At 40.6% G+C, this 27,908-nt stretch overlaps 1 protein-coding gene across 22 annotated transcripts in view; it reads right to left on the bottom strand.

Annotated features, from left to right (window-relative positions):
• TENM2 (teneurin transmembrane protein 2) overlaps positions 1–27,908 on the bottom strand; it is a 3,550,639-nt gene that overhangs the window by 135,927 nt on the left and 3,386,804 nt on the right. For 18 of the 22 annotated variants that reach the window (XM_041750467.1, XM_041750468.1, XM_041750477.1 and 15 more), the window contains 3 exons: positions 15,966–16,160; positions 9,999–10,199; positions 8,063–8,275 (listed from right to left, as the gene is read on the bottom strand). In XM_041750467.1, coding sequence (XP_041606401.1) covers positions 8,063–8,275; positions 9,999–10,199; positions 15,966–16,160 — 609 coding nt within the window. The remainder of the gene's footprint in view (positions 1–8,062; positions 8,276–9,998; positions 10,200–15,965; positions 16,161–27,908) is intronic. The other 4 variants (XM_041750478.1, XM_041750479.1, XM_041750476.1 and 1 more) reach the window with 4 other exon arrangements.

The raw sequence follows: 27,908 nt of genomic DNA, 5'->3' as shown, positions 1-27,908 counted from the left end.
CATGAACATCTGGGATACTCAGTGTGGTTCCTGATACCCAGGAGATGAACCAAGGAATTGCAAAAAATCCCCAGATGTTACCAATGGGAGTTGCTCCAAGGAGTCATGCAATTGCAACACGGGAGGATTGAGGGTAATTGTGCAGTTCATTGGGTTGGGTAGGGACAATCACTGCAATTCTTGAGTCTCCAAAAGGCACGTGTGACCCAACTGAGTTCAAAGTTGAGCCTCCTGAATTATTCCTTGATGTACAGAGTACAAGTATAAATATAATCTTGGAGCCTAGAATCAGAAAAGGAGAGACCAGCACAAGGAACTCTAAGAGACACTGACCTGACAGCAGCCTCAATGTGAAAAATGCCAGGTTCCTTCTTAAAGAAAGTGTCTTTCCAAACTCTTCTAGAGTATGTCTGTGGTCCCTAGTTTGAGAAATGCTGGCTTAAAAGAACTGAAGTTTTATTCTATTCAATAATAACATAATTCCAAACTAATACATCAAAGGAAAAGACTTTTCTTTTGAACTGTACTTATTATAAAAATGAAACCCAGAATTAAAACAAATTCTCATAGACCTCTTGGCTTCTCGGGAATGTGTCCAAGAAGTTTAGATGGAGAAATTTTGGTTGAAAGTAGCAAACCCCAATTTCACAATAAGCCTCCATTAACGTAAGGATATTCAGATGTTTGATTCCATACATAATTGGGCTGTTTGGTAAAATAAATAGGTTCAATTCCAGGTAAGAGAGCCAGTTTATGTTTCTCTGTAAGAAGCAGATGCCAGCGAGTTACAGAACAAAACTTTGCTTGGGAACATGATAGTGGGTAGGTGTTATTTTTGAAACACTGCTAACTGCTTGATGGTTTGGAGGCAGATATATGAAAGGGAGGTTGGAAGGTAGCAAAATGTCTTACTGAGAAATTTATTTGGATGATCTTCCCTTGCTTTTATCTTACATTGGTAATAGATAATGGTGGTTGTGATGGGGCTAGGGGATGATAATGATGATAATGATGATGACGATGATATTAGCTCACATTTGTTTGGCTCTTACTTTATGGTGGGCACTGTGTCTATACATTGCATATAACCCAATGAGGTAGCTCATTTCTTGTTTTCCCATTTGCAGACAAAGAAACTGAGACATAGAAAGATGAGGAAACCTGCCAGGATCTGATCTCAAACCGACTGAAACATAAGCTTGTTCTTAAGTGCTTTATAATGCTTGCATTGCCCTGAGTCCAAGTAAAGGGATATAAATAGATGAACCTCTACTTAATAACATATTTTTTTTTAAATCAACAAACACAAATATAAAGGAATAAAGTGGACTCTGATTATTCAGACTATGGAAGGAAGTTTCTCAATGCAGAGAAAAAATTTCCTAGGTAAACTCATATAAACTGGACCTGAGATGAGCAGAAGGAGAAACTAACAAACAAGTACTATTGACTACCGCTAAGCCAATACTACATTTTATCTAGTCCTTTAGGTAAAGTGTGTTTTATGGGATCCTACCTGGAAGTCCTCCCTGTGCCTTACAGAAAAGAGAAAGGCTTGATAGTGTTAGAGTGGCTCATTCATATAATTTTGCATCAAAGCACTAGAATTCAGGAGATGGACCAGTCCCTAGAGATCATCTCATCCAAGTGTGTTCTTTTTTTTTTTTTAAGATTTTAATTACTTATTCATGAGAGAGACACACACACACACACACAGAGAGAGAGAGAGAGAGAGAGAGAGAGAGAGAGAGAGAGAGAGGCAGAGACACAGGCGGAGGGAGAAGCAGGCTCCATGCAGGGACCCCGACGTGGGACTCGATCCCAGAACTCTAGGATCAGGCCCTGGGCTGAAGGCAGCGCTAAACCGCTGAGCCACCCAGGCTGCCCCCAAGTGTGTTCTAAATTCAGCCAATCACATATTGCATTCATGATATTTGAAATATCTTCACTGTTATTTACTTAATATTTTTCTTTAAATTTACTCAGGCCTGATCTCACTTTTGCCACATCCCTAGACAATAATACCAGTATAATTATGAGTTTAATGAGCTAGTCATAGCTTTCCCAAATATGTATTTTTAAAAACAATTTTTAAAAACAAATATGTAACTATTCAATAAAATATATTTGCACATCCACAAAAAAGCATTTCACATTTGTGGACTACACTCTGGAAAGCAGTTATGTGGTCCAACCCCCTCATTTGCTACAGGAAGAAACTGAGGGTGGGAAGGTGGGTGACTACAGCAAAAGCACCCAGAATGTTCATGGCAGAGTCAAGCCCACAACACAGGTCTCTCTCAACCTCCATCAATTTATTCTTCATGACACCATAGCAAATCAGATAGCGAGTGATGGGATAGTATCCATCACAGATATCTATGGGAGCTCAGATCTCTAGGGCCCTCTTTGTGTTCCTCTCCTTTTGATGTAAGGTCTTGAGGGCATTTTGGGGGACCCAAGAATCAGAAACTTGGGAGGAACTGGTTCTTAATAAGTTGAACAGTTGATTCTTTGTAAAATCTCAAGTGACAGAGCACTCACTACTTACAACTAGGGTAGAGCATCCCCCCGCTTTTTTCCCAACAGCTCTTATTTCTACGTGTTTTCCTTTGAGTGTAGAGTCTTCTTCATGGTAACTCACCCATGGGTTTGTTAAAAGAGTTCCAAACTGTTTTAGTTCTATGCTCTTGTGAAGTCAGTAACACTTCATATTAAGCTATTTACTCATTGGGTCTGGCCCTGGCACTGTGGGCCACAGGCTAGCACATCAAAAGACCCTCTAAAACATTAAAGGTATGGTACATGAATGCTCCAAGTGACTGTCTCCCCACCGAACTAAAACACTGAGGCCCAGCTTGGAGCCCAACATGGGGCTTGAACTCATGACCCTGAGATCAAGACCTGAGCTGAGATCAAGACCAAGAGTCAGATGTTTAACTGACTGAGCCACCCAGGCGCCTCGCCTCCCTTCTCTTTTTTGATGGGAGCTCCTTACATGGGCGCATATTACTAAGTCACATAGGAAACAATACAAAAATTTTTTCCACTTAAACTACAGAATGGTCGAGCCATTAAGTTGGGGTGAGCCTTATGTCTATCTCTGTAGTCTATTTTCCACCTGATGCTTAAAGCCCTTCTTCAACACTCAGGCCAAGACAGTAAACACTTTGAGTAATGAGAATTTGATTCCTTATAGGGCAATTTTCTCTTTTCATTTTATTTCACTTTTTGGAGTGAGTTGCAAAGGTGATCCTGTAACTTCTATCTTCTGGTCCTTGCTCTGAGTCTGAGTAGGAAAGCTGGGTAGGTTGCCTGACTTAAACTCAAAGAGAACTTCTGGGTATGTGTTGCTCACATTTTGGCCAAGTTGTGGGGGGAACAATCAGAAGTGGAACTTCGCTAAAAGTTTGTCCATAATTTTTAACAATGAAAGACTATCCCTTTAGGTTTTCACTTCAAAAAAGAATGGAGCTGTTAGCAGAGGTTCTAGTAAGAGCCCCTGGAGGAATAGGTTAATTAACCAATCAGAGAATTAGCTGCTCCCACTGACCTGGTGGTAAGGATGGCTCTACTCTGGCTAATTTCATCTCAACTCGATCTCATTGTGGAGTCATGAAAACTCGAATGTTCAAGGATAATAGCTACAAGAAAAATGTTTCCATAACTTAGAATGAAACTGGAATGAGATGCAGAAGCAGCTGTACTCAGTCTGAAGTTGGTTAATTTTGATAGTCACTTCCTTCCCATCTTGTTCCCTGTAGTTCTCAGGCTCTCTCCCTCTTGGACTGTGACCCTGTCTACTTCTGATGACAATCACTTAATCAGCACATCAGATTGTCGCACGGCTGGTTTTACCTTGGGTAAAGATTCATTTTCCTTATTAACATCACAAGAACCAATTTCTTTCCCCAACCAATTAGAGAGGAAAAATAGAAGGGCCCCAGTGCAATAGAGGGAAAAGAAAACTGTTCTGACTTGTGGCACATGGCAGGTCACTCAGTCCCACACGGTCCTAGAAATCGAGTCCTCATGATTCTGAAATGCAACTGGAAGTCAGGACCACACAGTCAAAATAAACAAGTTGTAATAAGCATTACAGGCATTGTTCACTACCCAGATATCAAACAGTTCACCTAGGGTTGGTATTGGCGGATTTATTCCGCGGGTGCATTTGTTTGTATTATTCAGAGCGGATGTCTGGACGGCCCACATTCAGGAGATAATAGCAACAACCCCTAATTAGCATTTAGTTTCCCTCCTTGCATTCTCTGGCAAAATGTTATTTCTCCTCGTACTTCTCGCTCAACTATTCCGCCGAGCACACTAACAATTACTCCACCTCTTTACAACAGACATTTATCTGTGTTTACTTTAGTTTACAGTGATTTTTAACCTATTCTGTAGCCCTTTTATGCCCTGGGGGTATAGTGTCTGGATGGCTTTCTAAAGTACAATCCCCAGTTTAGTAAAGGGTGGTGGGTGACAGAAACAACAATCCATTTTAGGATTATGTTTAAAGAATAAAACTAATCTAGCCACACAATGCGCTTTCTGATTTATTCATAAGAGTAAACTGCAGCCTATCCAAATAATACTAATATATTCCAAAGATAAACATGAATTGCGGCTCATTTGGATTCAAAGCATATTTCTTATCTGTGCAATTCTGTAGGTTTTAGCCATACCTTACATTTAACTTGTTAGAAAAATGTAATATAAAAATTATTACTTGGTAGAATCCAGTCTACCAAGATGCTAACTCTAACAGTTAGTGTTGAAATGTTATACCTGATATTTAAATCTTTAGCAATATATACTAAATTTCCAAATATAAAAAGATTATAATCCAGTTGAAAATTATGGAAACGCATTTGACCAAACATAGATAGATCTTATTGGATTGGATTTTAGAAGTCTGTGTTTTTATCCTCATTCCTGCCCCCACCCCCTCAACCCTGCATCAATCTTCTTGCTTCCTTCAGCACAATAAATGTGATCCCCAAGTGCTCATGTTAATCGTTCAGTTGATGATTTCAATGATCCTAAGAAAACCACCTCTCACTACAATGTTTTGAAAATAGGCTGCAGACAACCCTAGTACCCCAACACTAACCACTCAGGCTATGCCTCACCCAAATCTCCTAATGCATTGTTTGCAGACTGGGTGCCATTTCATTCTTATTTGTTTTCTATTTTCAAAATAGTGTTTGAGGCTTTGCTTAGAAAGGACCAAAAAGCCTCTCTTTCTTTCTGTCAGTATCCCTGAGGAGGACCAATTCTGGGCTTGTAAATGTGGCATTTACTTAAAATGAATTGACAGGAGTATCTGCTCAAAATAAAAGTCTAAAACTCCACATAGCAGCTCAGGGGCCAGAGGTTGAAAAGCAAGAGAAGCAATTATGTGCGTCCAAACACCTCGAGATTCTGAATAGCAAATCTCACCATCCAAGGTATTGTTTGGCTTTTTAAGAGCAAGTCCCAGTGAACATAACCACGAGGATACAGCACCTATCCAACAAATGAAATCAGGGAGCCCTAATTTCTCACAAAAAGAGACTTTGGTGACAAATATCTTTATAAATTACATAGCGCAAACTCATGCAGTCATAAGAAATCATAGTTCTGAACAAGAGACTTCCCTGGGTCCCACTCCCTTCATTTTGGTAGCTTTACCTGACATGAATTTGCACATTCTCTATGTCTCCTGAGAGCTGATGCATGTCAGCACATGCATGTGTGAAACTTGAACCAGACCTTTGAGTAGTAGAGACATCTTTCCCTGATTCAGCTCACCCTAAGTGCTGCTAGAACAAAACATCTCCTGTGCTCTCTTGCTGGCCATATCCTACCCAGACTAGAGGTGCCATCATCCCATTTCATCTTCAAAGGTGCCAGAGACACTTCCACTCAATTACGTTCTCTCCATTCCCAACACTGGACCATGTGCTTTCCTCTGACAGCCTTCAGATCACAGCTAGGGGCCTGTTCCCAAAATGAATGTTGACCAGCCTCTTTTCTCGACTTTCTTTATCAAGACCTGTGCAACTTTCTCATTCAGGGGTTGGCTGACTGTTCCTGTAAAGGGCCAGGTAATGAATGGCTCCGTGGACCATGTGGTCTCTGTGGCAATGACTCAGCACTAAGATGGAGTGTATAAGCGGACAACATATCAATTAATAGGAGTGGCTGTCCTTGAAAAACATTCTGTTTAATAGGCACTGAAATTTGAATTTCCTTTAATTGTCATGTGTCAGCAAAGATCTCTTTTCACTTTTTTCAACACTTTATCTATGTAAAGACTACTATTGGCTTGTAAGCCATAAAAATATAGCCAGCAGATCAGCGATGGCCCCATCAGCCATAGCTATCCATACTCTGTTTCAATCCATCTGGGTTGTACTATTGTGAGCTATTCCCAGACTGAAGATAAGTTGCAGCTAGGGGAGAGCCAGCAGCCATCACTGTAGGGGCAGCAAACCCAAAGCAGACGTGAAAGGGAGTGCAAAGGGGAGGTGAGGCTAGATGGTGTGAATTGAAAGCAAGGAGGATTTTCTATCTAAAGGTTATTGGTTGGCAAGAGCTCTATTTTTGAGGGACGGAGGACTGGACCAATGGAGCTGTGGGGTTGAGGGAAAGTCTTTAAATCACACTGGGCATGCAAAAGTACATCAAGAGGAATGCCCCTGAAGAGTGGAAGCTATTGGTACGGATTGTAAACTGGGCTACACGCATCCCTCCCTTGAGAGTTTTCTGAATTATCCCCCAGACTCTGCAGGGAACAGAAGATGAAAGCAGCTGCAGGGAAGCAGGATCTGGAGCATCATTTGAGAGATTGCAAAAACAATTCACTGCCAACAGACTGTCCCGGCAGGGTCCCAGTGCTACAGTCATGGCCTGGATTGGCACGCTGCCCCTCAGATGCCCAATTAGATGGAACTGGGGTAAATCTAATGCAGAGTACATTTTATCTCTGTTTAACCACTCAAATGAACAGCATGGGAAATTGAGTCTGACCTCATGAGTCAGCCTTGGACAAGCTCCTAACCCTGTCTCTCCCTCCAGGTAGCCAATCTGTTGACTGGGCTAGGATAGAAGGGAAGACCCCAGACTTGATGGCCAGATTCAAAGGTAACTGGGGGCAAGACAGTAGTTTGCCTGGAAACTTCTCTGAGAATTTCCCTGCAAGTGAGTGGATTAGCCAGCTTGACAAAGAACTCAATCCAATGGAAGTAATAACTAGAGGTAAAGTGATATTCAGGTTGATCACTTTGTAACTGACTGTCTGAGGCATTTGGAAAACCAAAGAGCAGTTGGCTTCCATCTCCTCAAAGGGATAATTGGATATATTCAATCCAGTTTGTCCTACCCCAAACCACAATATTGACAAAAAGTAATTAAAAGCAAAACTGAAGAAACTTGGAAACTATTACTTCTCTAGAAAGAAAATAACCTTAAAAAAAATCTCAGTTGAGAAACTTATGTAGAAAAGTGGCTGAGAATGACATGGGGCCAGAGGAGATGTTGAACGATGGTGGTGGTGATAGGGAGGGTCAGGAGCCCAAGGGCGACGCCTTGTCTTGGGACAAGGGTGCTCACACCTATTCCAGTGGTACCTGGCTATCTAGGATACTTTGGAGTCTTGCCTGTATCTAACTTGGTCTAAATGAAGTGAGTTCAACTGTTGCCAGCAAGCAGGGATCCAGTGATCCAGCCAGCTGGTAGATTATCCAAAAAGGGGAGACTTGCAGACCACAGTCATGTGGGTGCTTGAAACCTCTAGGTCCTGACAATTTCCCATGCGTGTGCATTTCTCCCTCCCCAAATCAGTAATTTGAATGGATTTTATCTGATTTTGTTCCTTGCCTCCCAATCTAGAATTCTGGAAAGAAAGGAAAGCGTTTTCTAGTTGAGGACGTTGCTTTTTCCTTCCTTAGCCCCCTGAAGATTTGGAGAGGCAGCAGGAATGTTGTAGAGCACTCATGCCCCTGAAGGAACAGCCAGTTGCAATGCACGACCATCACTATAGATCTACGATTTATGAAAATAAAGCAATATGTGCCTGTTTCGGTGCCTGCCGTTTGCCTACCAATGGTGCAGTGTTCACCATTCCAGCCCTCTCGGCATTCACATTTGCCATCTTTACAGGTCCCGTGCTCAATGCAGCGGGGGTGGCACACGCGCTGGTCACAAGCTGCGCCTGTCCAGCCCTCTTCACAGCGGCAGGCTCCCCCGATGCAGACGCCGTGAGTGCCACAGTCTACTGAGCACACTTCTGGAAGAAAAACAATGATTACAGCTCAAAACCACAGCTGGCAAAACCCTCCGCTGGAGGCCAGACCACACCCATGGCCTGGGTCTCTGAAGCAGGCCCTAAGGTCCAGCAGGTGTGTCCCCTTGGGAGGCCTGTCTCTCCACTGGGCTAGGTATTAATTGTTACATGGTTTCTAGAGCAGTGATTCTCGCAGTGGGGTCCCTCGACCAGCAGCATCACTGTCACCTAGGACTTGGTAGGAATGCAAATTCTTGTGCCTTGCTTGGACCTCCTGAATTAGAAACTCTGGGAGTGGGGCTCAGAAATTTGTTTTCACAAGTCCTGCAGGTGGTTTTGATGTGCACTAGAGTGTGAGAACCACTGTTCTAGAGCTCGAGGCCATCCCAGGAGGAGGTCAGACAATGGCCATCCAGTTTGGCAAAGCTACCCAGGAGGTGCCATCTGAAATGATGTATGTATGTGGATCCTTACTCCCTGGCCAGCTGGGACTTTTGCCCTGTTGAGAGCCTGAACTGACCAAAGGCCACTTGGGAACCCACAGATCTATCCCTATGATGATTGCAAATCTACCCATCACCCAGATTGGTACTTTGTGGCAATGATGACCGCTACGACTGTGCTGCATTTACACAGCCTCTTTCTCAAAGGAGCTCAAAGTCTTTTGTGCTTTGGAAGGAGACAGACAGACAGATATACACTCTCTGGCGTTCCAGACCTCTCACTCGAGGACAAGCACGTGCCAGACATTCATCCTTACAACAGACTGCTGAGGGAGGCATGGCTCATCGTGCCAGAGGAGGGATAACCCAATCAGGAGGGGCAGTGACTCACTCAAAGTCACTGCATATCGGCAACTCGGTTGGGCCTTGGCTCTAGGGCTACTCCTCCCCCATCCTCTGCAGAGCCTTGGCCTGGACCACCGGCATCAGCACTGAAGCCGGAGGAGAGTGGGCTGAGAAGACGTCTCAAAATAGCCCATTTTCACTGACTCTTTTTTTTTCTTTTTGGAATGAAATATTCATTTCTTTCCCATTGTAGGCAAAGCTTCACATACATTCCCTTCCTGATTGCCATGGCAATCTGACAGCTGTCTCACTACCCAGAGGAAGGGGGCGGAATGATGATCGCTCGCTTGGATAGGCACTTGTCACTGTGAACGGAACCATTCTCTGGTAGGTTGGGACCGGCTTGAACTGTTGAACCGTTCCATTTTAGGGTCACTCGGGAGGTAAGACACATACTCTTAATTTTAGGAAAATAAAGTGTACAGCGCAACTTCATTATTTTCCCGTCACTGGAGTATTGCAGAGCTTTATAACATGTTCACACAGCACCCCAAGGGAGCCTCTTTTCTGTTTTATAGGACGTTCCATTCAGTTTGTCTGGGACTGAATTGTTCTGTTTTGTTTTCTGGTACCTTTAGGGAGTGTACATAAGAAAACCTATAATGCAAATGGAAGCATCCCTCCTGGGCCCCTCATCCATTTGTCGCGATGGAACAAACGAGGCACAAGAACCTGAGGTGTCTTGTGTGTTTGTTTGTTTGTTTCTCAGGATCACAGACTCCATGACTGAGGAGAGGAGAGTGAGAAAAGCACTATGCAATTAGCCTAAGTCCCTTTATCCCAAGCTAAGTGTGAAAAGTAGATTCCCATCCATATATGGGCTCATGAAAGGAACACATGAGTGTTGGGAAAGGCGAGAAGGAAACCTCTTGGCTTACCAACAGAGCAGTCGGGACCCATCCAGTTGGGATCACAGCTGCAGAGGCCTGTGTCAGGGACATAAGTGCCGTGCCCACTGCACTGGTCTGGGCACTGGACCCTTGCCAGCTCACAGTTTAGACCACCCCAGCCAGGGCTGCAAAGGCATTCTCCATTTACACAGACCCCATGGCTGGAGCAGGTGGGATCCAAGCAATCAACTGAAAAAAACAAAAAAACAAAAACAACGAGTAAAAATATTGATCACTCATGGGGTATGGGCCACAAGACTGGCTTGCTGCTGTGGTAACCGGTGATTCACCAACTCCTATCCCCTTGCAAGCAAATGGAGCAGCCCAGGTAATACTTACATGGTCTCTTGAAGAACAACCCATAAAAAATTCAAGACTTTTTTTTTTTAATTTGCCCAAACACCAAATCTCACACTTGAAGAGAATGTAAGAGAAAGAGGAGATTTCTCATGCAGAGTTAGGAGGAACCAGATATAGGCGTGTGTCCTTCAATGTTGAGAACCTTGTACTTACAAACATTGGTACCTTAATTAAATCATATCAGAGCTTCTGAGCCTGGGACATAAATACTGGTGATATCTCTACATGTATCCCCAAACCGAATTATCCCTCACTATCAGAGAGGAAAAGAAGGCTCCTTCTTACTTCACTAATACTTGCCTTCAGAAGGCAACAAAGGATTAAAAAGAAAACCAGTGAAACTCATAAGTGAGTCACTTTCCTTATTAAATGTCACTTAGGCTAAGTCTAAAATTAGTTTTCATTCTCCAAACACATATCTATTGCAGGAGTCAGTAAAAGAACAGGATAGAAGAGGTAAAGTTCGGTGTGGAAATGATCCCAAAGAGGTAACCTTCCTGTATATAGTCGGGAGTGGCCTGAATGGGTGAGTCTCTGGCCCTAGCATTGATACTCCTTCAGACTGTTGGTCAGATGAGTTAATGGTCATATTTTTGGTCGTTGTCATTCTTGGCAGTGTCATGGTCTGATTGTTTGGCTATCTTAATGCTCAGAATGGATATGCATCCAGTAGGTAACTTGAAGACTCTCACTGTAGAATCAACTCAGAGTGAGGAGAGGTGTGAGCTGCAAAAGCCAGGTCTTAGAAACAGGACTTTCTGTATGGGAATGTGACCCCACACCTCAGACATCCATCCAGTCTCAGTTTTGGGCAAACGGGTTTTGCTGAGGAGGATCAACTTCCTCAGGTGTTCCTGAAAAATGATGCAACGACATCTGGGGAAGAGGGCACTGCACACTGTGGGGTTTGAATGGTGAATAGTGGTCCTGCAGACAGCCCAGATATTCTCTTATGGATCAGAAAAATAGGGGAGCATCTCATCAGCTTATTTAACTAAGACACACATTTTCCTCATTTTAACAGCCTGGAAATCAGGCCTCTTGGCCTAGAGTAAAACATTTGCTTCTGCCATCATCAGGGGGCATAAGCAGCTTGAGACCACTTTAAATTCCTTTCTTGAGGTTTCTTGGACCATACTGTTGTTGTAACTGAGCCCCTCATGTGCATGCGTACCATCTTGTAGTTCCGATCCTCAGAGATTTTGATTTCTCTCTCTGCCCAATGCCAAGATTGAAACATGCAAGATTTTTGGCCTCTAAATAGTTCCTATGACACTGAGATGGCAGCTCTTTGGGGTCCCAGCTTTTTGTAGCTAGTGTTAATTTTTTTCTTCTTATGGCATACAAAATAATGATAGGTTTTAAAATTGATAATACCTTGGCTCTAAGTAGGAAATTATTTAGATTACCCATGCCATAGACTATTTCATTCTGGGGGACATCAGACTTCAGGAATTTGGATTTACTAGACATCACAGTATTCCATGAAGTTTCCAAAGAGCTCATCTCTCTTGAGGCAACAATAAGTATTTTCAGTCTAAGGAGATGTTTCTGATCTGATCCATTTGAATCTTCTCTGGAAGACATTATTTATGAAAACCACCTCAAAACTATTTGAGCCATGGGGAAACAGAAGCTGCCATTGATTTAGCAGAAATCAAAAATACACTCTCAGAAAGGGGAATTTCAGTGATTTATTATTAGTTAGAGAGATGTTTATGATTATGCTACTTGCTCTGGTTGCAATCACTTTAAGGTTATATTCATTGTCTTAGGGACTATAACTTCTGATGATACAAACCCTTTCTGATACCTTTAAATTTGCTCAGGATGGTGGAATGCATCTGAAGGTAAATGAATCGAAAGTTTCAAACACACAGAAGACATTTACAAAGAGGCTGTGCAATGCTTTTGGTGTCTGTCTCATGCTTAGCATAGCTAGCAAAATATAGTAAGTGTTCAATACACAGTCGATACAGAAATGAACGGCAGACTTCTCTATAAGGATTCATGTTAGTGAGACAAACTTCCACAAAGAATTGACAAGAAAGAAAAGGTGCTACCAACTTCTTGCTTTTGGGAAAAACACTGTGTAATTTGGGATCTGCGCAGCATGAACTAATTCATTCAGAATCAATCCTGTCCATATTCCTCTAATAGGAAAAAATCCTCAAACTTTAGTTTTTTCTCTGTCCCTCTTTCTAATATAGCTAAATCAAAATAGACACAAAGATATCTCATGTGCTATGTGTCTCAGAAATTACCCTCCATCTATAATTAGCTATTTAAAGCATTTGGTGAGGTGCCAACAGCTAGAAGCTTTCAAAAAAATTCAAAAAGTATATCATAACCTTTTTCTTAAAAAGATGAAATAAAAAGTAATATACCCCCCTGAAAAAAAGCAAAAAGAAAATGTCATTTTTCTTTCAGATAAATTAGCTTTCTCTTCTCTATCTTAAATTATAGTATGAAGAAAGGAGGAAAATCCACTGAGATTTATTAGCCCAGGAGTGGAATGTCATCAAAAGAATTATTTATTGTATCTAGAAATATGAGCTAACCCTTTCAGTTATACTAGTAAATATGTCCTTTGTGCTATATAATTACAGCAGCTTATGGCATAACTAAATCCAGACTTTAAGAAGAGCAGTTTCACTATGAATTTTAAATTTGGTTCCAATTTCATAAGACGGTCTTGTGGCCACGTCCTTAGAGTCTTTAGCAGGCAGGAGGGACTATGGCATTTTACGAAGCTTTATAAATAGAAATAGTGTTATACTTAAAAGGGGGACAGTGGCCTTTACCAGCTAAGTACCATGTGCTTTACAACACCAGCCCCCTGGCAGCTGAAATCATTAGAACTCATTTAGTCTTGGGCCCTCTGTAGGTTTGACAAAAAAGGGTTGTGAATGCAATTTCTATCCCTAAGGATAAAAAAAGAGGTCAAGGAGTTTTACAAACAATATGTACTATAAACCCCCGAAGAACCATGAATTACATTTATGAAGTTAAATGTCATTGAAAAATGACTCAACCATGAAACTGACATGAAAACATGGCTGACTTAAACTAATATGTCAATTCCTCACTCATCACCTTCCCACTCCCCCAGACATCATTGAATGAAACCTCGCAAATTCATCCTTTCATTTTCTTGTGCAAATCTGTTAATAATACAACAATGTTTATGCAGCAAAAATGGAGGATGGCAACTATCGATTTCGTTGCCATGGCCATTTCAGGTAAATTGTTTGAACGTTATGACTATGATGAATATCAGAAATAAAAAAGCTAAATGGAAGAAAAAGTGCTGATCCAGACTTTCTGATTCCATTTCCTATTTTGAAAACAGCATATGAATCACCTCGGTTCATTCTTTTTGGGTAGTAGAAATCAATAGAGGAGATTTCATCCTTTCATAATGATCCACGTGGCTTCCTTGTTTTGTTGGATGGTTAATTCATTTGGAACATTTAAATAAGGCTGGTTGGGAGAGTAAGAAAGTTGAGAAATCACTTGAAATTCTACTCATATAGATATGCGCAATCTTTACTGGAGGGAAAAAAATTTCTAAGACGGGCAATGTCATTGCTCTATCATTTCGTTCTTACCAAATGATGTATGCAAAAGGTCGTTTTAACCTTTCTTGTCATATTATTGGCCTCTCCCATGTTTTCAGCAAATGCGGCTTTGCCTTCTGCAATCCATTTATCTTTTAAGAACTTTAACCTTTCAAGCAGGGTTATTAAATCAGTCCTTCCTCCATCCAAACTCCCAATTTGGTTTTATGATGCAGATGGAGGGAGGCTACCTTTTATAACAGAGGAAAAAAATATATAGAGTGTTGAGCAAATGAAGATCTGGGGGTCAGACTTCTGGGTCCCATTAAGGGCATTACCGCTGATGTATTGGAAAATCTTAGAAGAATAATGTCATGGAAGTGGACTCTTTGTAGCCAGGGTTCTAAAAACTATGAAATGGGAGATTTCAGTGTGGAGCTTTTGTATGTGTATCTGAGGATAAGTTACTGTCATTACTTTGTGGTAAAGGCTGTAATGATTGGTTATTTTTTATAGAGCCCTGGAGATCCATAACTTAGTGGGAGGGGAGAACAGATCCACTCACACTTGAGAACCTCACAGCACCTGAGGCCCCTTCTTATCAGCTTGGCAGGGAGAAGCTGAGAGAGAACATGGGCATGTGGTGCCTAACAGTCTTCTTGGGAGGCATCCTGGGTGGGCCTCTTAAGCTGTTTCAAATGGAGTAGGCTGTGGGATTTACTTTTTCCCTTAGTTTGTTGGGAGATTGACACTTTCTTTTCTGCTAGGAATGTGGAAGGGAATAGGGCTGTTGGAGTTGCATGGGGACATTCTCCGGGGAGGTAGATGGAGAGGAAAGTGGCTCAGCTGGTAAAGAATAACTGAGCCAACTCAAAGTTTGGGGATTGGGCCAGGGATGGACAGCACCTGGGCTTATGCTTTCCTACCAGTTCTGCTTGATACTTTCTATGCGGAGAAACAATAGATGGACAACCAGAGATCATACTCTGAAAGCACAAGTATAGAAGGGGAAGACTGATAGGCAGGTTGGCAGAGTTCCCTTGCCTTCTGGGTCCGATACCTTTAATTCTTCTGAACGCACTAACCAGAGTGACTAGGACTAGTTGAAGCTTCTGATCTCCAGAGAGGTGCTCTTCCTCTCTCTCTCTGCACTCCCTCTTCCATGGCTCCTTCCTGATCACCAAGTCTCATCGCTGATCATGTTTTTTCAGATTGGATTCAGCTTATTACACCCCTAACTTTTCCTCATGGGTGCCAGAGGCCACTTCAAAGCATGCTATACTGAGCTCTTTAGATTTCACCAAATTTCAGTCCTGTGCTACCCCCATCCTCCTCTAGTTCTGTGTGATCTAGGTAACCAGCATAATGTGACCTACAACATGCCTCTAAATGACATGGGTGCCTATTGTCTTTCAAGTCTGACTGCTTTCTACTGATATTAAGTTTTCCTAAAATATATACAGAAATATATGGGTACTAGATTACCAGGGACAGTTTCAAAACAACAACAACAACAACAACAACAACAACAACACAAAACCCCCAAACAAAAACCCAGCTACGGGAAAGACAAGGAGATTAAGGATTCTGGTTTTGTTTTGTTTTCCGGATAGCTTTAGTAATTCCAAATTAGAGGATTTTAAATAAAGCAGAAGAAAAGAGGAAGGAAGATAGGAGAAGGAGAAGAAAGAAAAAAAAGGAAAAGAAGGAGCAGGAAGGGGAGGAGGAGGAGTTACAGGCAAAGAGCAGAAAGACAAAGGCGGAGAAAGTAATTGAAAGAGGAAAAGTAGCTAATTAACATAAAGAAGAATAAAACAAAGCATTCCTTCCAGAACCACGCCACAGGCCTGTGTTATCTATAACCTTAGAAGTCTACAAAAGCCAGCACCTTTGAAGTTTCTCTGTGCAAAATGTTGAAGTTTCCTTTGCAAAATGCAGAGCCCTGGATTGGGCTCATTAGTAGAAGTCAGGGCCTGCAGCCACTTCCCCCCTCCTCCCACCTTGCTGCTGCCCAGCCTGGCTCTGTGGAGCTTACCTTCCTCACAGTGCTCGCCTTTGTAGCCAGCGGAGCACACACAGTTCCCATCAATGCAGGAGCCGTGGCCCCCGCAGGAAGGATCGATGCACTGATTCATGGGCACATCACACTCTGCGCCTTTCCAGCCGCTGTAGCACTGGCATGTCCCTTTTGAATATTGTCCGTTCCCACTGCACAGGACAGGGCAGGCAGCTGCAAAAACCAGAGACAGAGTACCAGGTCAAAGGGGTAGTGCCTGAAGGGCTGTGTCTGTCCAAGAGGCAGAGCCTACCTGCCATTTCAGCTTTGTTTGCAAGGTTCTAGGCTGGGGACACTGGTGGTGGAGGTGTAGAGTCATCTTCAAAAAACCAGTAACCATCACAATGAGAACAACAAAAATGCTACTAATAACAGCAGCTACCACCAATTCCATGCTTGTTAGGTGCCAGGGACAACACTGAGTGCTCTATATGGAATTTATTACTTAACCATTGTAATTATTTGATGAAGTGGAAGCTAGAATCCTGATGCCCATTTTACACATGAGGTGCAGACTGGTCAGAGTATGTGGCCAAAGTCACAAGGCTCGAAAGAAGGGGAGCCCCCTTGGAAAGCAGGTTGGCCCAGCTCTCAACTGTGCCCTCGACAAAGCTACATGGATGCATGTGCTATTTTTAGCGGCACAGGTAGGGTGGGGTCAGAACTTGTTTTGCTGAGTATCTTACCCTCTGGTTAGTTGGTTCCTATTCCTGGCAAGTTTATGCCCATTAAAAAGGAAGGAGGATGGGACATTGTTGACACAATCTCTTCATGCCTTAGTTTCCTTATATGGACCACAAAGCATGGTCTTTGTCTAAGTATGACGTGTGATAAAGTATAGACTAAATGTGCCTGGATTATTAAAAAAAAAAAAAAGGCAAGAAAGGGAGGCAGCAAGAAATCTCTAGTAGTTCCTGTCTTGGTTGGGACTCTCCTTCATCTGCTGATAGGAAGAAGGCTGAGAGTCAGTGAGGACTGTCTGGAATGAGATTACCAAGGTTTTTCACCAGTTTTGCCTTAATTGTGTCAATTCACCTGTTTTAGAGATCAAGAGTGGGATTTTAGTGGCCACTTTCAGGCTTTGGACTTTTCATTTCAGAATCAGTTTGTAAAGAACCTAAATTTCCAACCTGGTTTTTCATTTGGGCCTAAAAAGAAGATATGACTCCTGCTATGGAACTGGCACTCAGGGACCTTCAGAAATGACCAACAGAGATGTTTAGTGACTCTTGGTTTACCTGAGGTTTGGAATGTACAGATTCTGAGAATTTCACATGTCTATGTATGCATAGAGCCCAAGCCGTGTCCCTGTCCTGAGGAGCGATGGCACATCTCATCAGATGACTCGGCAGTCAGCAATGCCACTTTGGCTCATCAATCATCCCCTGTTGTCATGTTTCTGTCTCATTTTTATAGTAATTAAGTTTCCTTCTGTGAGTGTCTAATATCCCAGAGCTTTAGCAAACTCCTTGAGGACAGGACCATGTTTATCATTGCTGATTTTGTTTCAGCTCTGCTTTCATCAATGTTGATGTAAGTATTTCTCCTATGTTCCTGATATTTAGAGATCCTCAGGTAGGGAGGTAATGGACAAGTGATAAAGGGCCATTTATGAAAGGTGTGGGAAAAAACAAACAAACAAACAAACAAACAAACAAACAAACCAGTTTCTGGAGTAGACCTCATGCTGCACACACAGAGCCTTTTTCTGAGGAAGTGCATGTTTTTTTAACTTTAGATTCTTTTTTTAAAATTTTTATTTATTTATGATAGTCAGAGAGAGAGAGAGAGAGAGAGAGGCAGAGACATAGGCAGAGGGAGAAGCAGGCTCCATGCACCGGGAGCCCGACGTCGGGTTCGATCCCGGGTCTCCAGGATCACACCCTGGGCCAAAGGCAGGTGCTAAACCACTGTGCCACCCAGGGATCCCTGTTACTTTAATTTAAACTGACCCAAAGCAAAAATATCTCAACAGCTAATGTATGATTGAGGAATATCTGTCCCTCCACCCTGAATACAACAGTTGTGAGAATTATGTAGGGTATAATTACCAGTAGAATTCTTATCCTTTTGAATCTACCACAGGACAATAATGGATCGAAAGTGAGAACATCAAAGCAATGTTGAATTTTGGATGGACTCTCTTTATTTTATTTTATTTTTTATTATTAAAAAAATTTTTTTGGACTCTCATTAAATGAGGGAGCATGCTTTCTATTCCCAGGATACTTAAGCAGAGATCTGGCCAGAGTTGCTACCCAGTGGGCCCAAGATTCAGGTTAGGTACTGTGCAAATATGAACAAGCATGAGAAAAAGTACAAGCTTTTGCAAAGTTTCAAGAGGGCTTTGAAGACAAATTAAATTTGTTCCATGTCAGTTCCTCACGAAACATCTAAGCTCTATGTCAGGAATGGCAAATATGTGCACACAACTACCACTTTCCCTTCCTGCACCTTTGCGGACATCATCAAGTGATCATGGCATCTTATAACCCAGAGCCAAGACAGAGTCTCAAAACCTTCAATGTAGTGCCCAAGCTGCGACCTGCAAGAAGGCAGGATTGGCATTTGAGAAAAAATCCACTTTCCATTTCTTCTCTAGATAAATTAAAGATATCTCTTCTACTAGGAAGACTAGAATTGGCATCATTTCTTACTCCACTTCTACTCTCGCCGGCTGAAATAGGAGACTAGTAAGAAGGGTGGCCACACATGTAGTAGAATGAGCTTCCAAGGGCTATTTCTGACTTAAGGATTATATATTGGACCAACTACCATGAACAGCAGAAAAAGTTGCATCACATAGCCACCACTGGACTCCCACTGCACCTTCCTTCCTCCCAAAGAGTGGAAGAGGGTAGAAAGTAAGGAGCAAGTAAGCGTTGATTTAATATAACTGATAAAATACAGTTATAACATTTTATTTATTCATATCGAAACTGTTTTACTTCTACATAAATTCCACGTGGCAAAAAAAAAAAAAAAAAAAAAAAGGATTGTCTAGAAGGGAAGAATGGATTTTATTTAAAGTCAGGTGCCTGGGAAATCAATTTTAAAATGTGACCTACTTAAGTTACTCAGGGGAATAAATGGAGAATAGTGAGGTCAGAGAATTCTCCACATTCTAAATGCAGCCCTCTTTCAGTATGTTTGCTGCATGCTCACCAGGAGTGTGGTAAAAAATGCAAGACACTGTGGTGTTCTCTGGAAAGCAGGGCACTGGATGGGCCTGCCTGATGCCACATAAAAAAGTAGAAGCAGCTTAAAGAGGAATAAATTTCTCTAGTAATTCATTTGCCATTGGGGCAGAGTGCAAAAGCCAGAAGCGAGCCTTCTAGTGGTCACTGGGCTGACTTGCATGGAGAGCACCATCCTCAGGAGTAATTCGTTCCTTCTCAGGTATAACCCAGATCCTCACAGTATTTAAGTCTCAGCCTGATCCTCATTTGAAAAGCTGAACATGAAGACCTCTCATATTCATAACATTTCTTGCATTTTTACTACCACTAAATCTACACGATTTCTTTCTGACAGGTTATAGGACAAACCACTCTTGACTCTATACCTTGCCCAGAGGAAATAGGGAGCAGAACTAGAAAGAGAAAGATTTGGGTGTCAGAAAGATCTAGGTTTAGAACTTGGCCTGTCACTTACCGGCTTTGGGATTTTGGCCAGATTAATGCATTTCTCTGAGACCCAATTTTACCTTCAAAACATTCTTTCAGAATTGATGGGAACATTAAGTACAATTACATGTGCAAGGACTCAAAGCTGTAGCTGACACATGGTTTACAATGAACAGATGTTCCATCTTGAAATTCCAAACTGAATCTCCAAATTGACTTCAAGGGTTAATAAAATTTAAAATTTAGTATGTCTCAAATGTGCACATGTATGTGCACATGCATGCAGACACACACCACTACCACCACCATCACCACCTCCACCACAAGATCATCAAATAATACTAATGGAGAGAGCTCATGTTATTCTTCCCCTAATCTTCTCTGGTTGTGGGTGGGAGGTGGTTCTGGAATCACATGCGGAGTGTTTTATTTGCCTGCCTCTTTCTCCTCTTCTTAAGGCTTACAGGAGTAGAACATTGTGCATTCAAGCTCCTATTTAAAATTAATTAAAATGTTTGTACAAAGTGACTATTCTTATTTTACTAAATCTAGTAGATGGAAGCTCTAAGACTTACCCAGAAGAAAAATAAATTACCACTGCCACTGATGACTGACAAGTTAACATGCTGATGACAAAAAAAAAAAAAAAAAAAAAAAAAAAAAAAATTCACCTAAATGGTGTAAAGCTCATTTTAATGATCAAGCTGGAGCTTTTTTCCTCTTCCAAAGTTCTCTGTAAGGGATGAAATGAATTATCAGTGTTATTTACTCAGTGGGAAGTAAAAGGACAAGTGACCCATACCTGCTGTTTTAAGTAAAACAAGTCCCATCTACTTGGAACTTGTAGTAGAGGAAATAACTGGAGAAAAGGTGGAGATGTTGAAAAGTCTGAATCATAAGGCAGAGAGTAAATAACTGCATCTTGCCAAGTCATTTATAGGCTGGGCTAGATGTGCAGAGGGAAATTCAAATACTGTACCTTTTAAAAATCATTTGAAATCTTATTGAAAGCTTTGTGGAAAAGAGACTTGAGAATACATGGGCCTAGTAATCTGGGTAAATTGTCACAATAGCACTAAAAATTGGTGACCTTACTTCCCAGTTAGTCAATAAATATTTATGAATAACCTAATGCATGCTAGTAGCTGGGTTAGGTGAAATAGGAATAAAAGTGATGGAGAAATAAAGATGCCTTGATTCCCTTGAAGCAGTTGAGGATGTAATAATTGGGTTACAATGGCAAAGCAAGCAAAGTTCAGTATCATCACCAAAACTGGTGTTCCATTGCCTATCCAGATTGTGGAATTAGCTTGGTGCTTAGCATAATGTGTTGGGAAAGATGGGTTTCACTTTTTGGTAGGTCCCTGTAAATGGCAAGCCATTTGGTAGACAATAAGGTTTAACATCTACTGAACATTGTATTCAAAAATAAATTCCAGAGTGATGTCACTAAGAGAGTGACACTTTCCTGACTTTGTTTTCTTTCATAGGAAGAACAACTAACAATTATTCATGAGCAAGATACCACTAAGAGAATCCTAGAACACGGAGGCGAGGCTGAAGACCCTTTTGTAGCTCAGAGAAGACTGCAGTAGATGGTAAAATAAGTGGTTACATTTGACTACATTGGCCCTCCCCCATGCCAGGGCAGCACCATGTAGAGACATCTCCCAGAGCCTTTGGTTCCTCTAGTGAGAAAAAAGAATCCAGGGGGAACAACCAGCCCCATCCTCCACCATTGTGGGTTGCTATGTGGGAGCCCTGACTCAATCTCACACTGCAGGGATTGCCACCCCACAAGGGAAATCCAACCACTGGGAATCTGACTGTGAGGAAGAGTGGGGATTGCCACAACTAGTACATGGATCTTGGCAGACTATGTTCATACTCATAGGGCCCAAATAGTATGCCAAACAGAAATTTTGCTCATCTGCAAAACAGAGGTGGGGCATATTCACCAGTGGAATGCAGAGCTGCCTGATTTTGATCTTTAATTAAATGAGGAGTTTTGTGGGCTCTAGAACCTAATTTGTCCATAACCAAGCAAGTAGCTGAATCATACCCCACCCACTATGGAGAGGGTCTTTCAGCCCCATCTGACAAGAAGGGCTGGTGACAACTCCTGGAAGAGTATAGCCCAATGGCACTTGAGCTTAGAGGCAGACAGGAAGAGCTAATTTCCCCTCAAAGCAAAGCTAGTGCCAGATATGGAGGGTTTCTGTACTATGCAAAAGTAGAGAGATTAATTCATAGCCAAGGCTGAAGGTAGCTCTCAGTCCCTCCTATCTTGAAAGCCTGTTTGGAAACTGAGATCAGCCTGGAGCAGTCCTTCTCCCTCCAACTTAGGTAAGGGAGCTGAGACATAGCCCCAACACACTGCAGAGCATGACTTCTGACCCTATCTGACCTGGGCTAGTAAAAAAATAAAATGTGAAAGCTCTAGCCCAGTGGTGCTAGAGCTGAGAGCAGGGAAGGCAGAGCCAACAGTTTGCAGAGCAAAACCAGTAGACCTGTTTTGGCCTAGAACTTGGAGTACAAGTTAGCATGTGTTAAGACAACTAAGAGTTTTACTGCTTTTAGAACAGCTTATTCCACAGTGCCCTGGCAGGGAATCTAATTTATAGCTCTGCTCATTGCTGAGTACAGCCTTGAGCCTGTCTGACCAAAGAACTTAACCAGAGGACATGGGAAGCTACATGGTCCATTTGACAACTTTACATATAGTGGCATTTAAACAGAGAGCACAGCCTGTGGCTTCCTTTGTCTGTAGAACAAAATGAGTGGCCTCATATGACCAGAGAATTCAGTGAATGCCTTGGACTGATTTGAGCTCCCAAACAATCAACTGTACAAACCTGGGTACTGGCCTGTTGCCCTAATTCATAGTCTGTCAATTACTTAATATATAATACCTAGTCTTGACCAAAGAATCCAGGAAACCATGAAGTTCATCTTATAGCTTCACTTGGTTGGAGAACCAAGCCAGCAGTCATATTCAACTGTTCTCTGCCAGTGGCAAACCTGTTCATCCTTGTCCTTAGGGCTCAAACAGTTGCTTTACCTTCAAATAGACAATAATAGCAGGCCCCACCTGCTGAAGGACATTATCACACCAGAAAGCCAAAATGAGCTGACTTGTAAATAAGTGTATCTTCCAAAGCAAACCTGTAAAATCTGGAAGAGGAGTCTTGTTACTCAAACATGCAGATATCAACATAAAGAATCAAGAACCACAAAAAATCAGGTAAATATGACACTACTAAAGGAAACTATAAAAACCCAATAACTGACCCTAAAGAAATGGAGATCTATGAACTGTCAAAGAATAATCCTCTTAAGAAAGTTCAGTGAACTACAAGAAAACACAACTAAGTGAAAGTAGAAAAACTATCCATGAACAAAATGAGAAGCTTGACAAGGAAACAGAAATCATAAAAAATAAAATCCTCGGGCAGCCCGGGTGGCTCAGTGGTTTAGCATTGCCTTCAGCCCAGGGTGTGATCCTGGAGTCCCAGGATCGAGTCCCATGTCAGGCTCTCTGAATGGAGCCTGCTTCTCCCTCTGCCTGTGTCTCTGTCTCTGTCTTTCTGTGTCTCTTGTGAATAAATAAATAAAATCTTTAAAAAAAATTCCTCAAGTTGAAAAATATAATAATGGAATTGAGAATTCAATAGAGTTTCAAAAGTAGTAGATCTGACCGTCCAGAAGAAAGAATCAGTGACCTGGAAGACAGAACAATAGAAATCACCCAGTTGGTGGAGCAAAAAGAAAAGAATGAAAGAGTGAAGAAAGCCTATAGGAATTATAGGATGCAATGAAAAGAAACAATATTCACATTATGGGAATTCCATAAGGTGAAAGAAAGAAAAAGGGACAGAAAGTATACTTAAAGCAATAATGGCTGAAACTTCCCAAAACTAGGGAGAGAAATGGACATCCAGATCCATGAGACTGAAAGAAACACAAACAGGCTGAACTCAAATAAGGCTACACTGGGACACATTAACTAAATTGTCAAAAGTCAAAGACAAAGAAAAAATTTTAAGAACAGCAAGAGAAAAGAGAAAAGTTATATATAAGGGAATACCCATAGGACAATCAACAGATGTCTCAGCAGAAACTTTTCAAGCAAGGAGAAAATGAGATGACATATTCTAAACATCAAAAAAACTGTCAGCCAAGAATTCTATACCTGCTGAAGCCGTTCTTCAGAAACAATGGAGGAATAAAGACCTACCCAAATAAACAAAAGCTGAGGGAGTGCATGACCACCAGACATGCCTTATAAGAAATGCTAAAGTTCTGTGCGTGAAAGTGAAAGAATGCTAACTAACATCATAAAAAGGTAAAAAGGTAGTGTAAATCTCACTGGTAATAGTAAATATATAGTTAGATTCTGCAATATGGTAATAGTAATGCACAACTAACTTACAATTCTAGCTCTGGTTCTAAGTCATACAATAAAAAATATTTAAATTGTAATAGCAATAATCTAAAACGTGAGTGGGAAAACATAAAATATATGCATTCTATTGAGATTAGCTATTATCAGTTTAAAAGAGGGTGTTATAAGTTTAAAATATTTTATGTAAATCTCATGGCAACCACAAGAGAAAATCTTGCAGTAATTACACAAAAGAATACAATAAAGAAGTCTAAGTATATTGATGCCAAAAGACAACAACACACACAGAGAAGACAGAAGGATAAGAAATAAGGAACAATGGATCTACAAAACAACCAGAAAACAATTAACACAATGGCAATAGTGTTTACTTGTTGATAATTTTTTTAAAAGTAAATGATTAAAATCTCCAATCAAAATACAAAGAGTGGCAGAAAGGATTAAAAGACAAGATCCAACAATATCTTACCTAAGAGACTTGCGTTAGCCTCAAAGACACAGAGAGTGAAGGGATGGAAAAAAAGACATTTCAGGTAAATGGTACCAATAACTACTACAACAACAAAAGGCAGGGTAGCTATACTTATAATAGACAAAAGAGACTTTAAAAATTATTAAAAGAAACAAGGAAAGTCATTATATAAAGGGGTCAATACATCAATAAGAGAAAAACAATTGTAAATATTTATGTGCCCAACATTGGAGCACCTAAATATATAAAATGAAAACTAACAGAGCTAAAAGGAGAAATGAACAGTAATACAATAATAGTTGGGGACTTTAATACCCCATTCTCAACAATGGATAGATCATCCAGACAGAGAATCGATAAGGAAATAGCTGATTTGAACAATGCTATGATCAAATGGACCTAATAGATATATACAGAACCTTCTATCCAACAACAGCAGCATATACATTCCTCTGAGACACACACAAAACATTTTCTAGGATAGACCATATGGGGCCACAAAACAAGTCTTAGAAAAATCAAGAAGATTAAAACTATACCAAGTGTCTTCTAGGATCACAGTGGCATGAAACTAGAAATCAGTAACAGGGGAAAAACTGGAAAGTTCACAAAAACGGAAATTAAGCAAATGATTGAACAATAAATAAAAGGGGAAAAAAGATTTCTTGAGACAAATGAATATAGAAATGCAACATACCAGAACTTATGGGATGCAGCAAAAGCAGTTCTAAGTGGGAAGTTTACAGCAATAAATGCCTACATTAAAAAGTAAAAAGAACCCAATAACCAATGTAACTCTATGGCTTAATGAACTAGAAAGTAAAGAACTAAGCCCAACGTTAGCAGGTGAAATCATAAGGATTAGAACAAAAATAATGAAATAGAGAACAGAAAAACAATGGGAAAGATTAGCCAAATTAAGAGTTGGTTCTTTGAAAAGATAAACAAAATTGACAAAATCTTAGACTAACCAAGAAAAAAAAAGAAAGGATCCAAATCAACAAATTTAAAAATGAAAAAAGGAGACATTACAACTGATAACACAGAAATACAAAGGATCAGAAAAGGCTACCATAAGCAATTATTCACAGACAAACTGGACAACCTAGAAGAGATGGAAAAATTCTTAGAAAACCTGAATAAACAAATTACCAGTAGGGAGATTGAACTAGTAATCAAAAATCTCCCAATGAAGAAAAGCCCAGAACCAGATGGCTTCATTGGTGAATCTTGTTAAACATTTAAAGAAGAATTAACATCACTCTTTCTCAAACCCTTTCAAAAAATCCCAACTGTAGGTCCCATTTGGGAACCTGACAGTAGCCTGGAGTGGCCCCTCATCTTCTCACCCAGGCAAGGGGACTAAGAATACATTTTATGAGGCTGATATTGTCTGATACCCAAACCAGAAAATAAACTACTAGAAAAGAAAACTACAGGCCAATATCCCTAATAAGTATAGATGCAAAACTTTCACCAAAATATAAGCAAATTGAATGTAGCAGTATATTTAAAGGATCATTCACTATGATCAAGTGGGATTTATCCCTGGGATGCAAGGATGGTTCACATACATAAACCAATTAATGTGTCACATTACATTTATAAAAGGAAACAAAATCATACCATCCAATAGACATAAAAAAAGCATTTGACAAAAGTCATCTTCCATTCATGATAAAAACTCTTAACAAACTAGGCAAAGAAGAAACATACCTCAACATAATAAAGGCCACGTATGATGAGCCTGCAGCTAACATCATAGTGGTGAAAGGCTGAAAACTTTTCTCCTAAGATCGGGAACAAAACAAGGGTGCTCACTCTCATTACTCCTATTGGACAAAGTATTAGAAGTAGTAGTAAGAACAATTAGTCAAAAAAAAGAAATAAAAGGGCATTGGAATTGGAAAGGAAGAAGTAAAATTGTCTCTATTGCAGATCTTTTATATAGCAAAAATCTTAAAACATTCAATCAGAAAACTTAGATCTAATCAATGAATTCCATAAAGTTGCAGGATACAAAATTAACACACAAATATCAGTAGTATTTCTATACACTAAAAACAAATTTTTGGAAAAAGAAAGAAACTAATGCCATTTACAATAGCATCCAAAACAATAGAAATTGTTTTCAATTGTTGGCATCCAAAACAATAGAAAATATGTAGGAATAAATTTAACTAAGGAGGAGAAAGATTTCTAATCTGAAAACTACAGGACACTGATGAAAGAAATCAAAGAAGACACAAATAAATAGAAAGATATCCTGTGCTTATGATTGGAAAAATTAATGTTGTTAAAACATCAGTATTACCAAAAGTCATCTATAGATTCAATGCAATTTTTATCAAAATTCCAATGGCATTTTGTTCCACAAAAGACCTCAAGTAGAAAAACAAATCCTAAGAGGGAACAAAGCAGGAGATATCATACTTCTTGATTTCAAGCTAACTATAATACTATAATCATCAAAACAGTATGGTCCTGGAATAAAAGAAGAGACATAGGCCAATAGAAAGAATTGAGAGTCCTGAAACAAACCCAAGCATATATGGTTCAACTAATATATGGCAAAGGAGCAAAGGGTATCTACTGGAAAAAGATGGTTTCTTCAATAAACAGAGCTGGGAAAACTGGATATTCACATGTAAAATAATAAAACTGGACCCCTCTCTTATCCCACTCACAAAAATTAACTCAAATAGATTAAAGACTTAAATATAAGACCTGAAACTGGGGATCCCTGGGTGGCGCAGCGGTTTGGTGCCTGCCTTTGGCCCAGGGTGCGATCCTGGAGACCCGGGATCGAATCCCATGTCGGGCTCCTGGTGCATGGAGCCTGCTTCTCCCTCTGTCTATGTCTCTGCCTCTCTCTCTCTCTCTGTGACTATCATAAATAAATAAAAATTAAAAAAAAAAAGACCTGAAAGTATGAAAGCCCTAGATTAAAAAAAAAAACATGAACAAAGCTTCTTAACATGGATCTTGCTAATGATTTTTTGGGATATGACTGATACCTAAAGCAAAAGCAACAAAATAAAAAATAGACAAGTCAGACCACATCAAACAAAAATGCAACAAAAATGCTGTTTTCTCCACAGTAAAAAAACCATCAACACAGTGAAAGACAACCCTCAGAATAGGTAAAACTATTAGTAAACCCCACGTTATCTGATAAGGGGGTAATATCCAACACATATAAGGAAGTAATACTATTCAGTAGCAAAAACAAACAAAAACAAAAGCAAATACCCCAATTTAAAAGTGGGAAAAGGATTTGAAAAGGCGTTCCTTCAAAAAAGATAAACGAAAGGCCAATGGGTATATGAAAATATGATCACATCACTAGCACTTAAGCAAAATGAAAATTGGGCAGCCCCGGTTGCACAGTGGTTTAGCGCCACCTGCGGCCCGGGGTG

This window comes from Vulpes lagopus, chromosome 3, assembly GCF_018345385.1.
Source record: "Vulpes lagopus strain Blue_001 chromosome 3, ASM1834538v1, whole genome shotgun sequence".
Lineage (NCBI taxonomy): Eukaryota > Metazoa > Chordata > Mammalia > Carnivora > Canidae > Vulpes > Vulpes lagopus.
The sequence above is the reverse complement of the archived record's forward strand: the minus strand, read 5'-3'. Positions and strand labels throughout refer to the sequence as shown.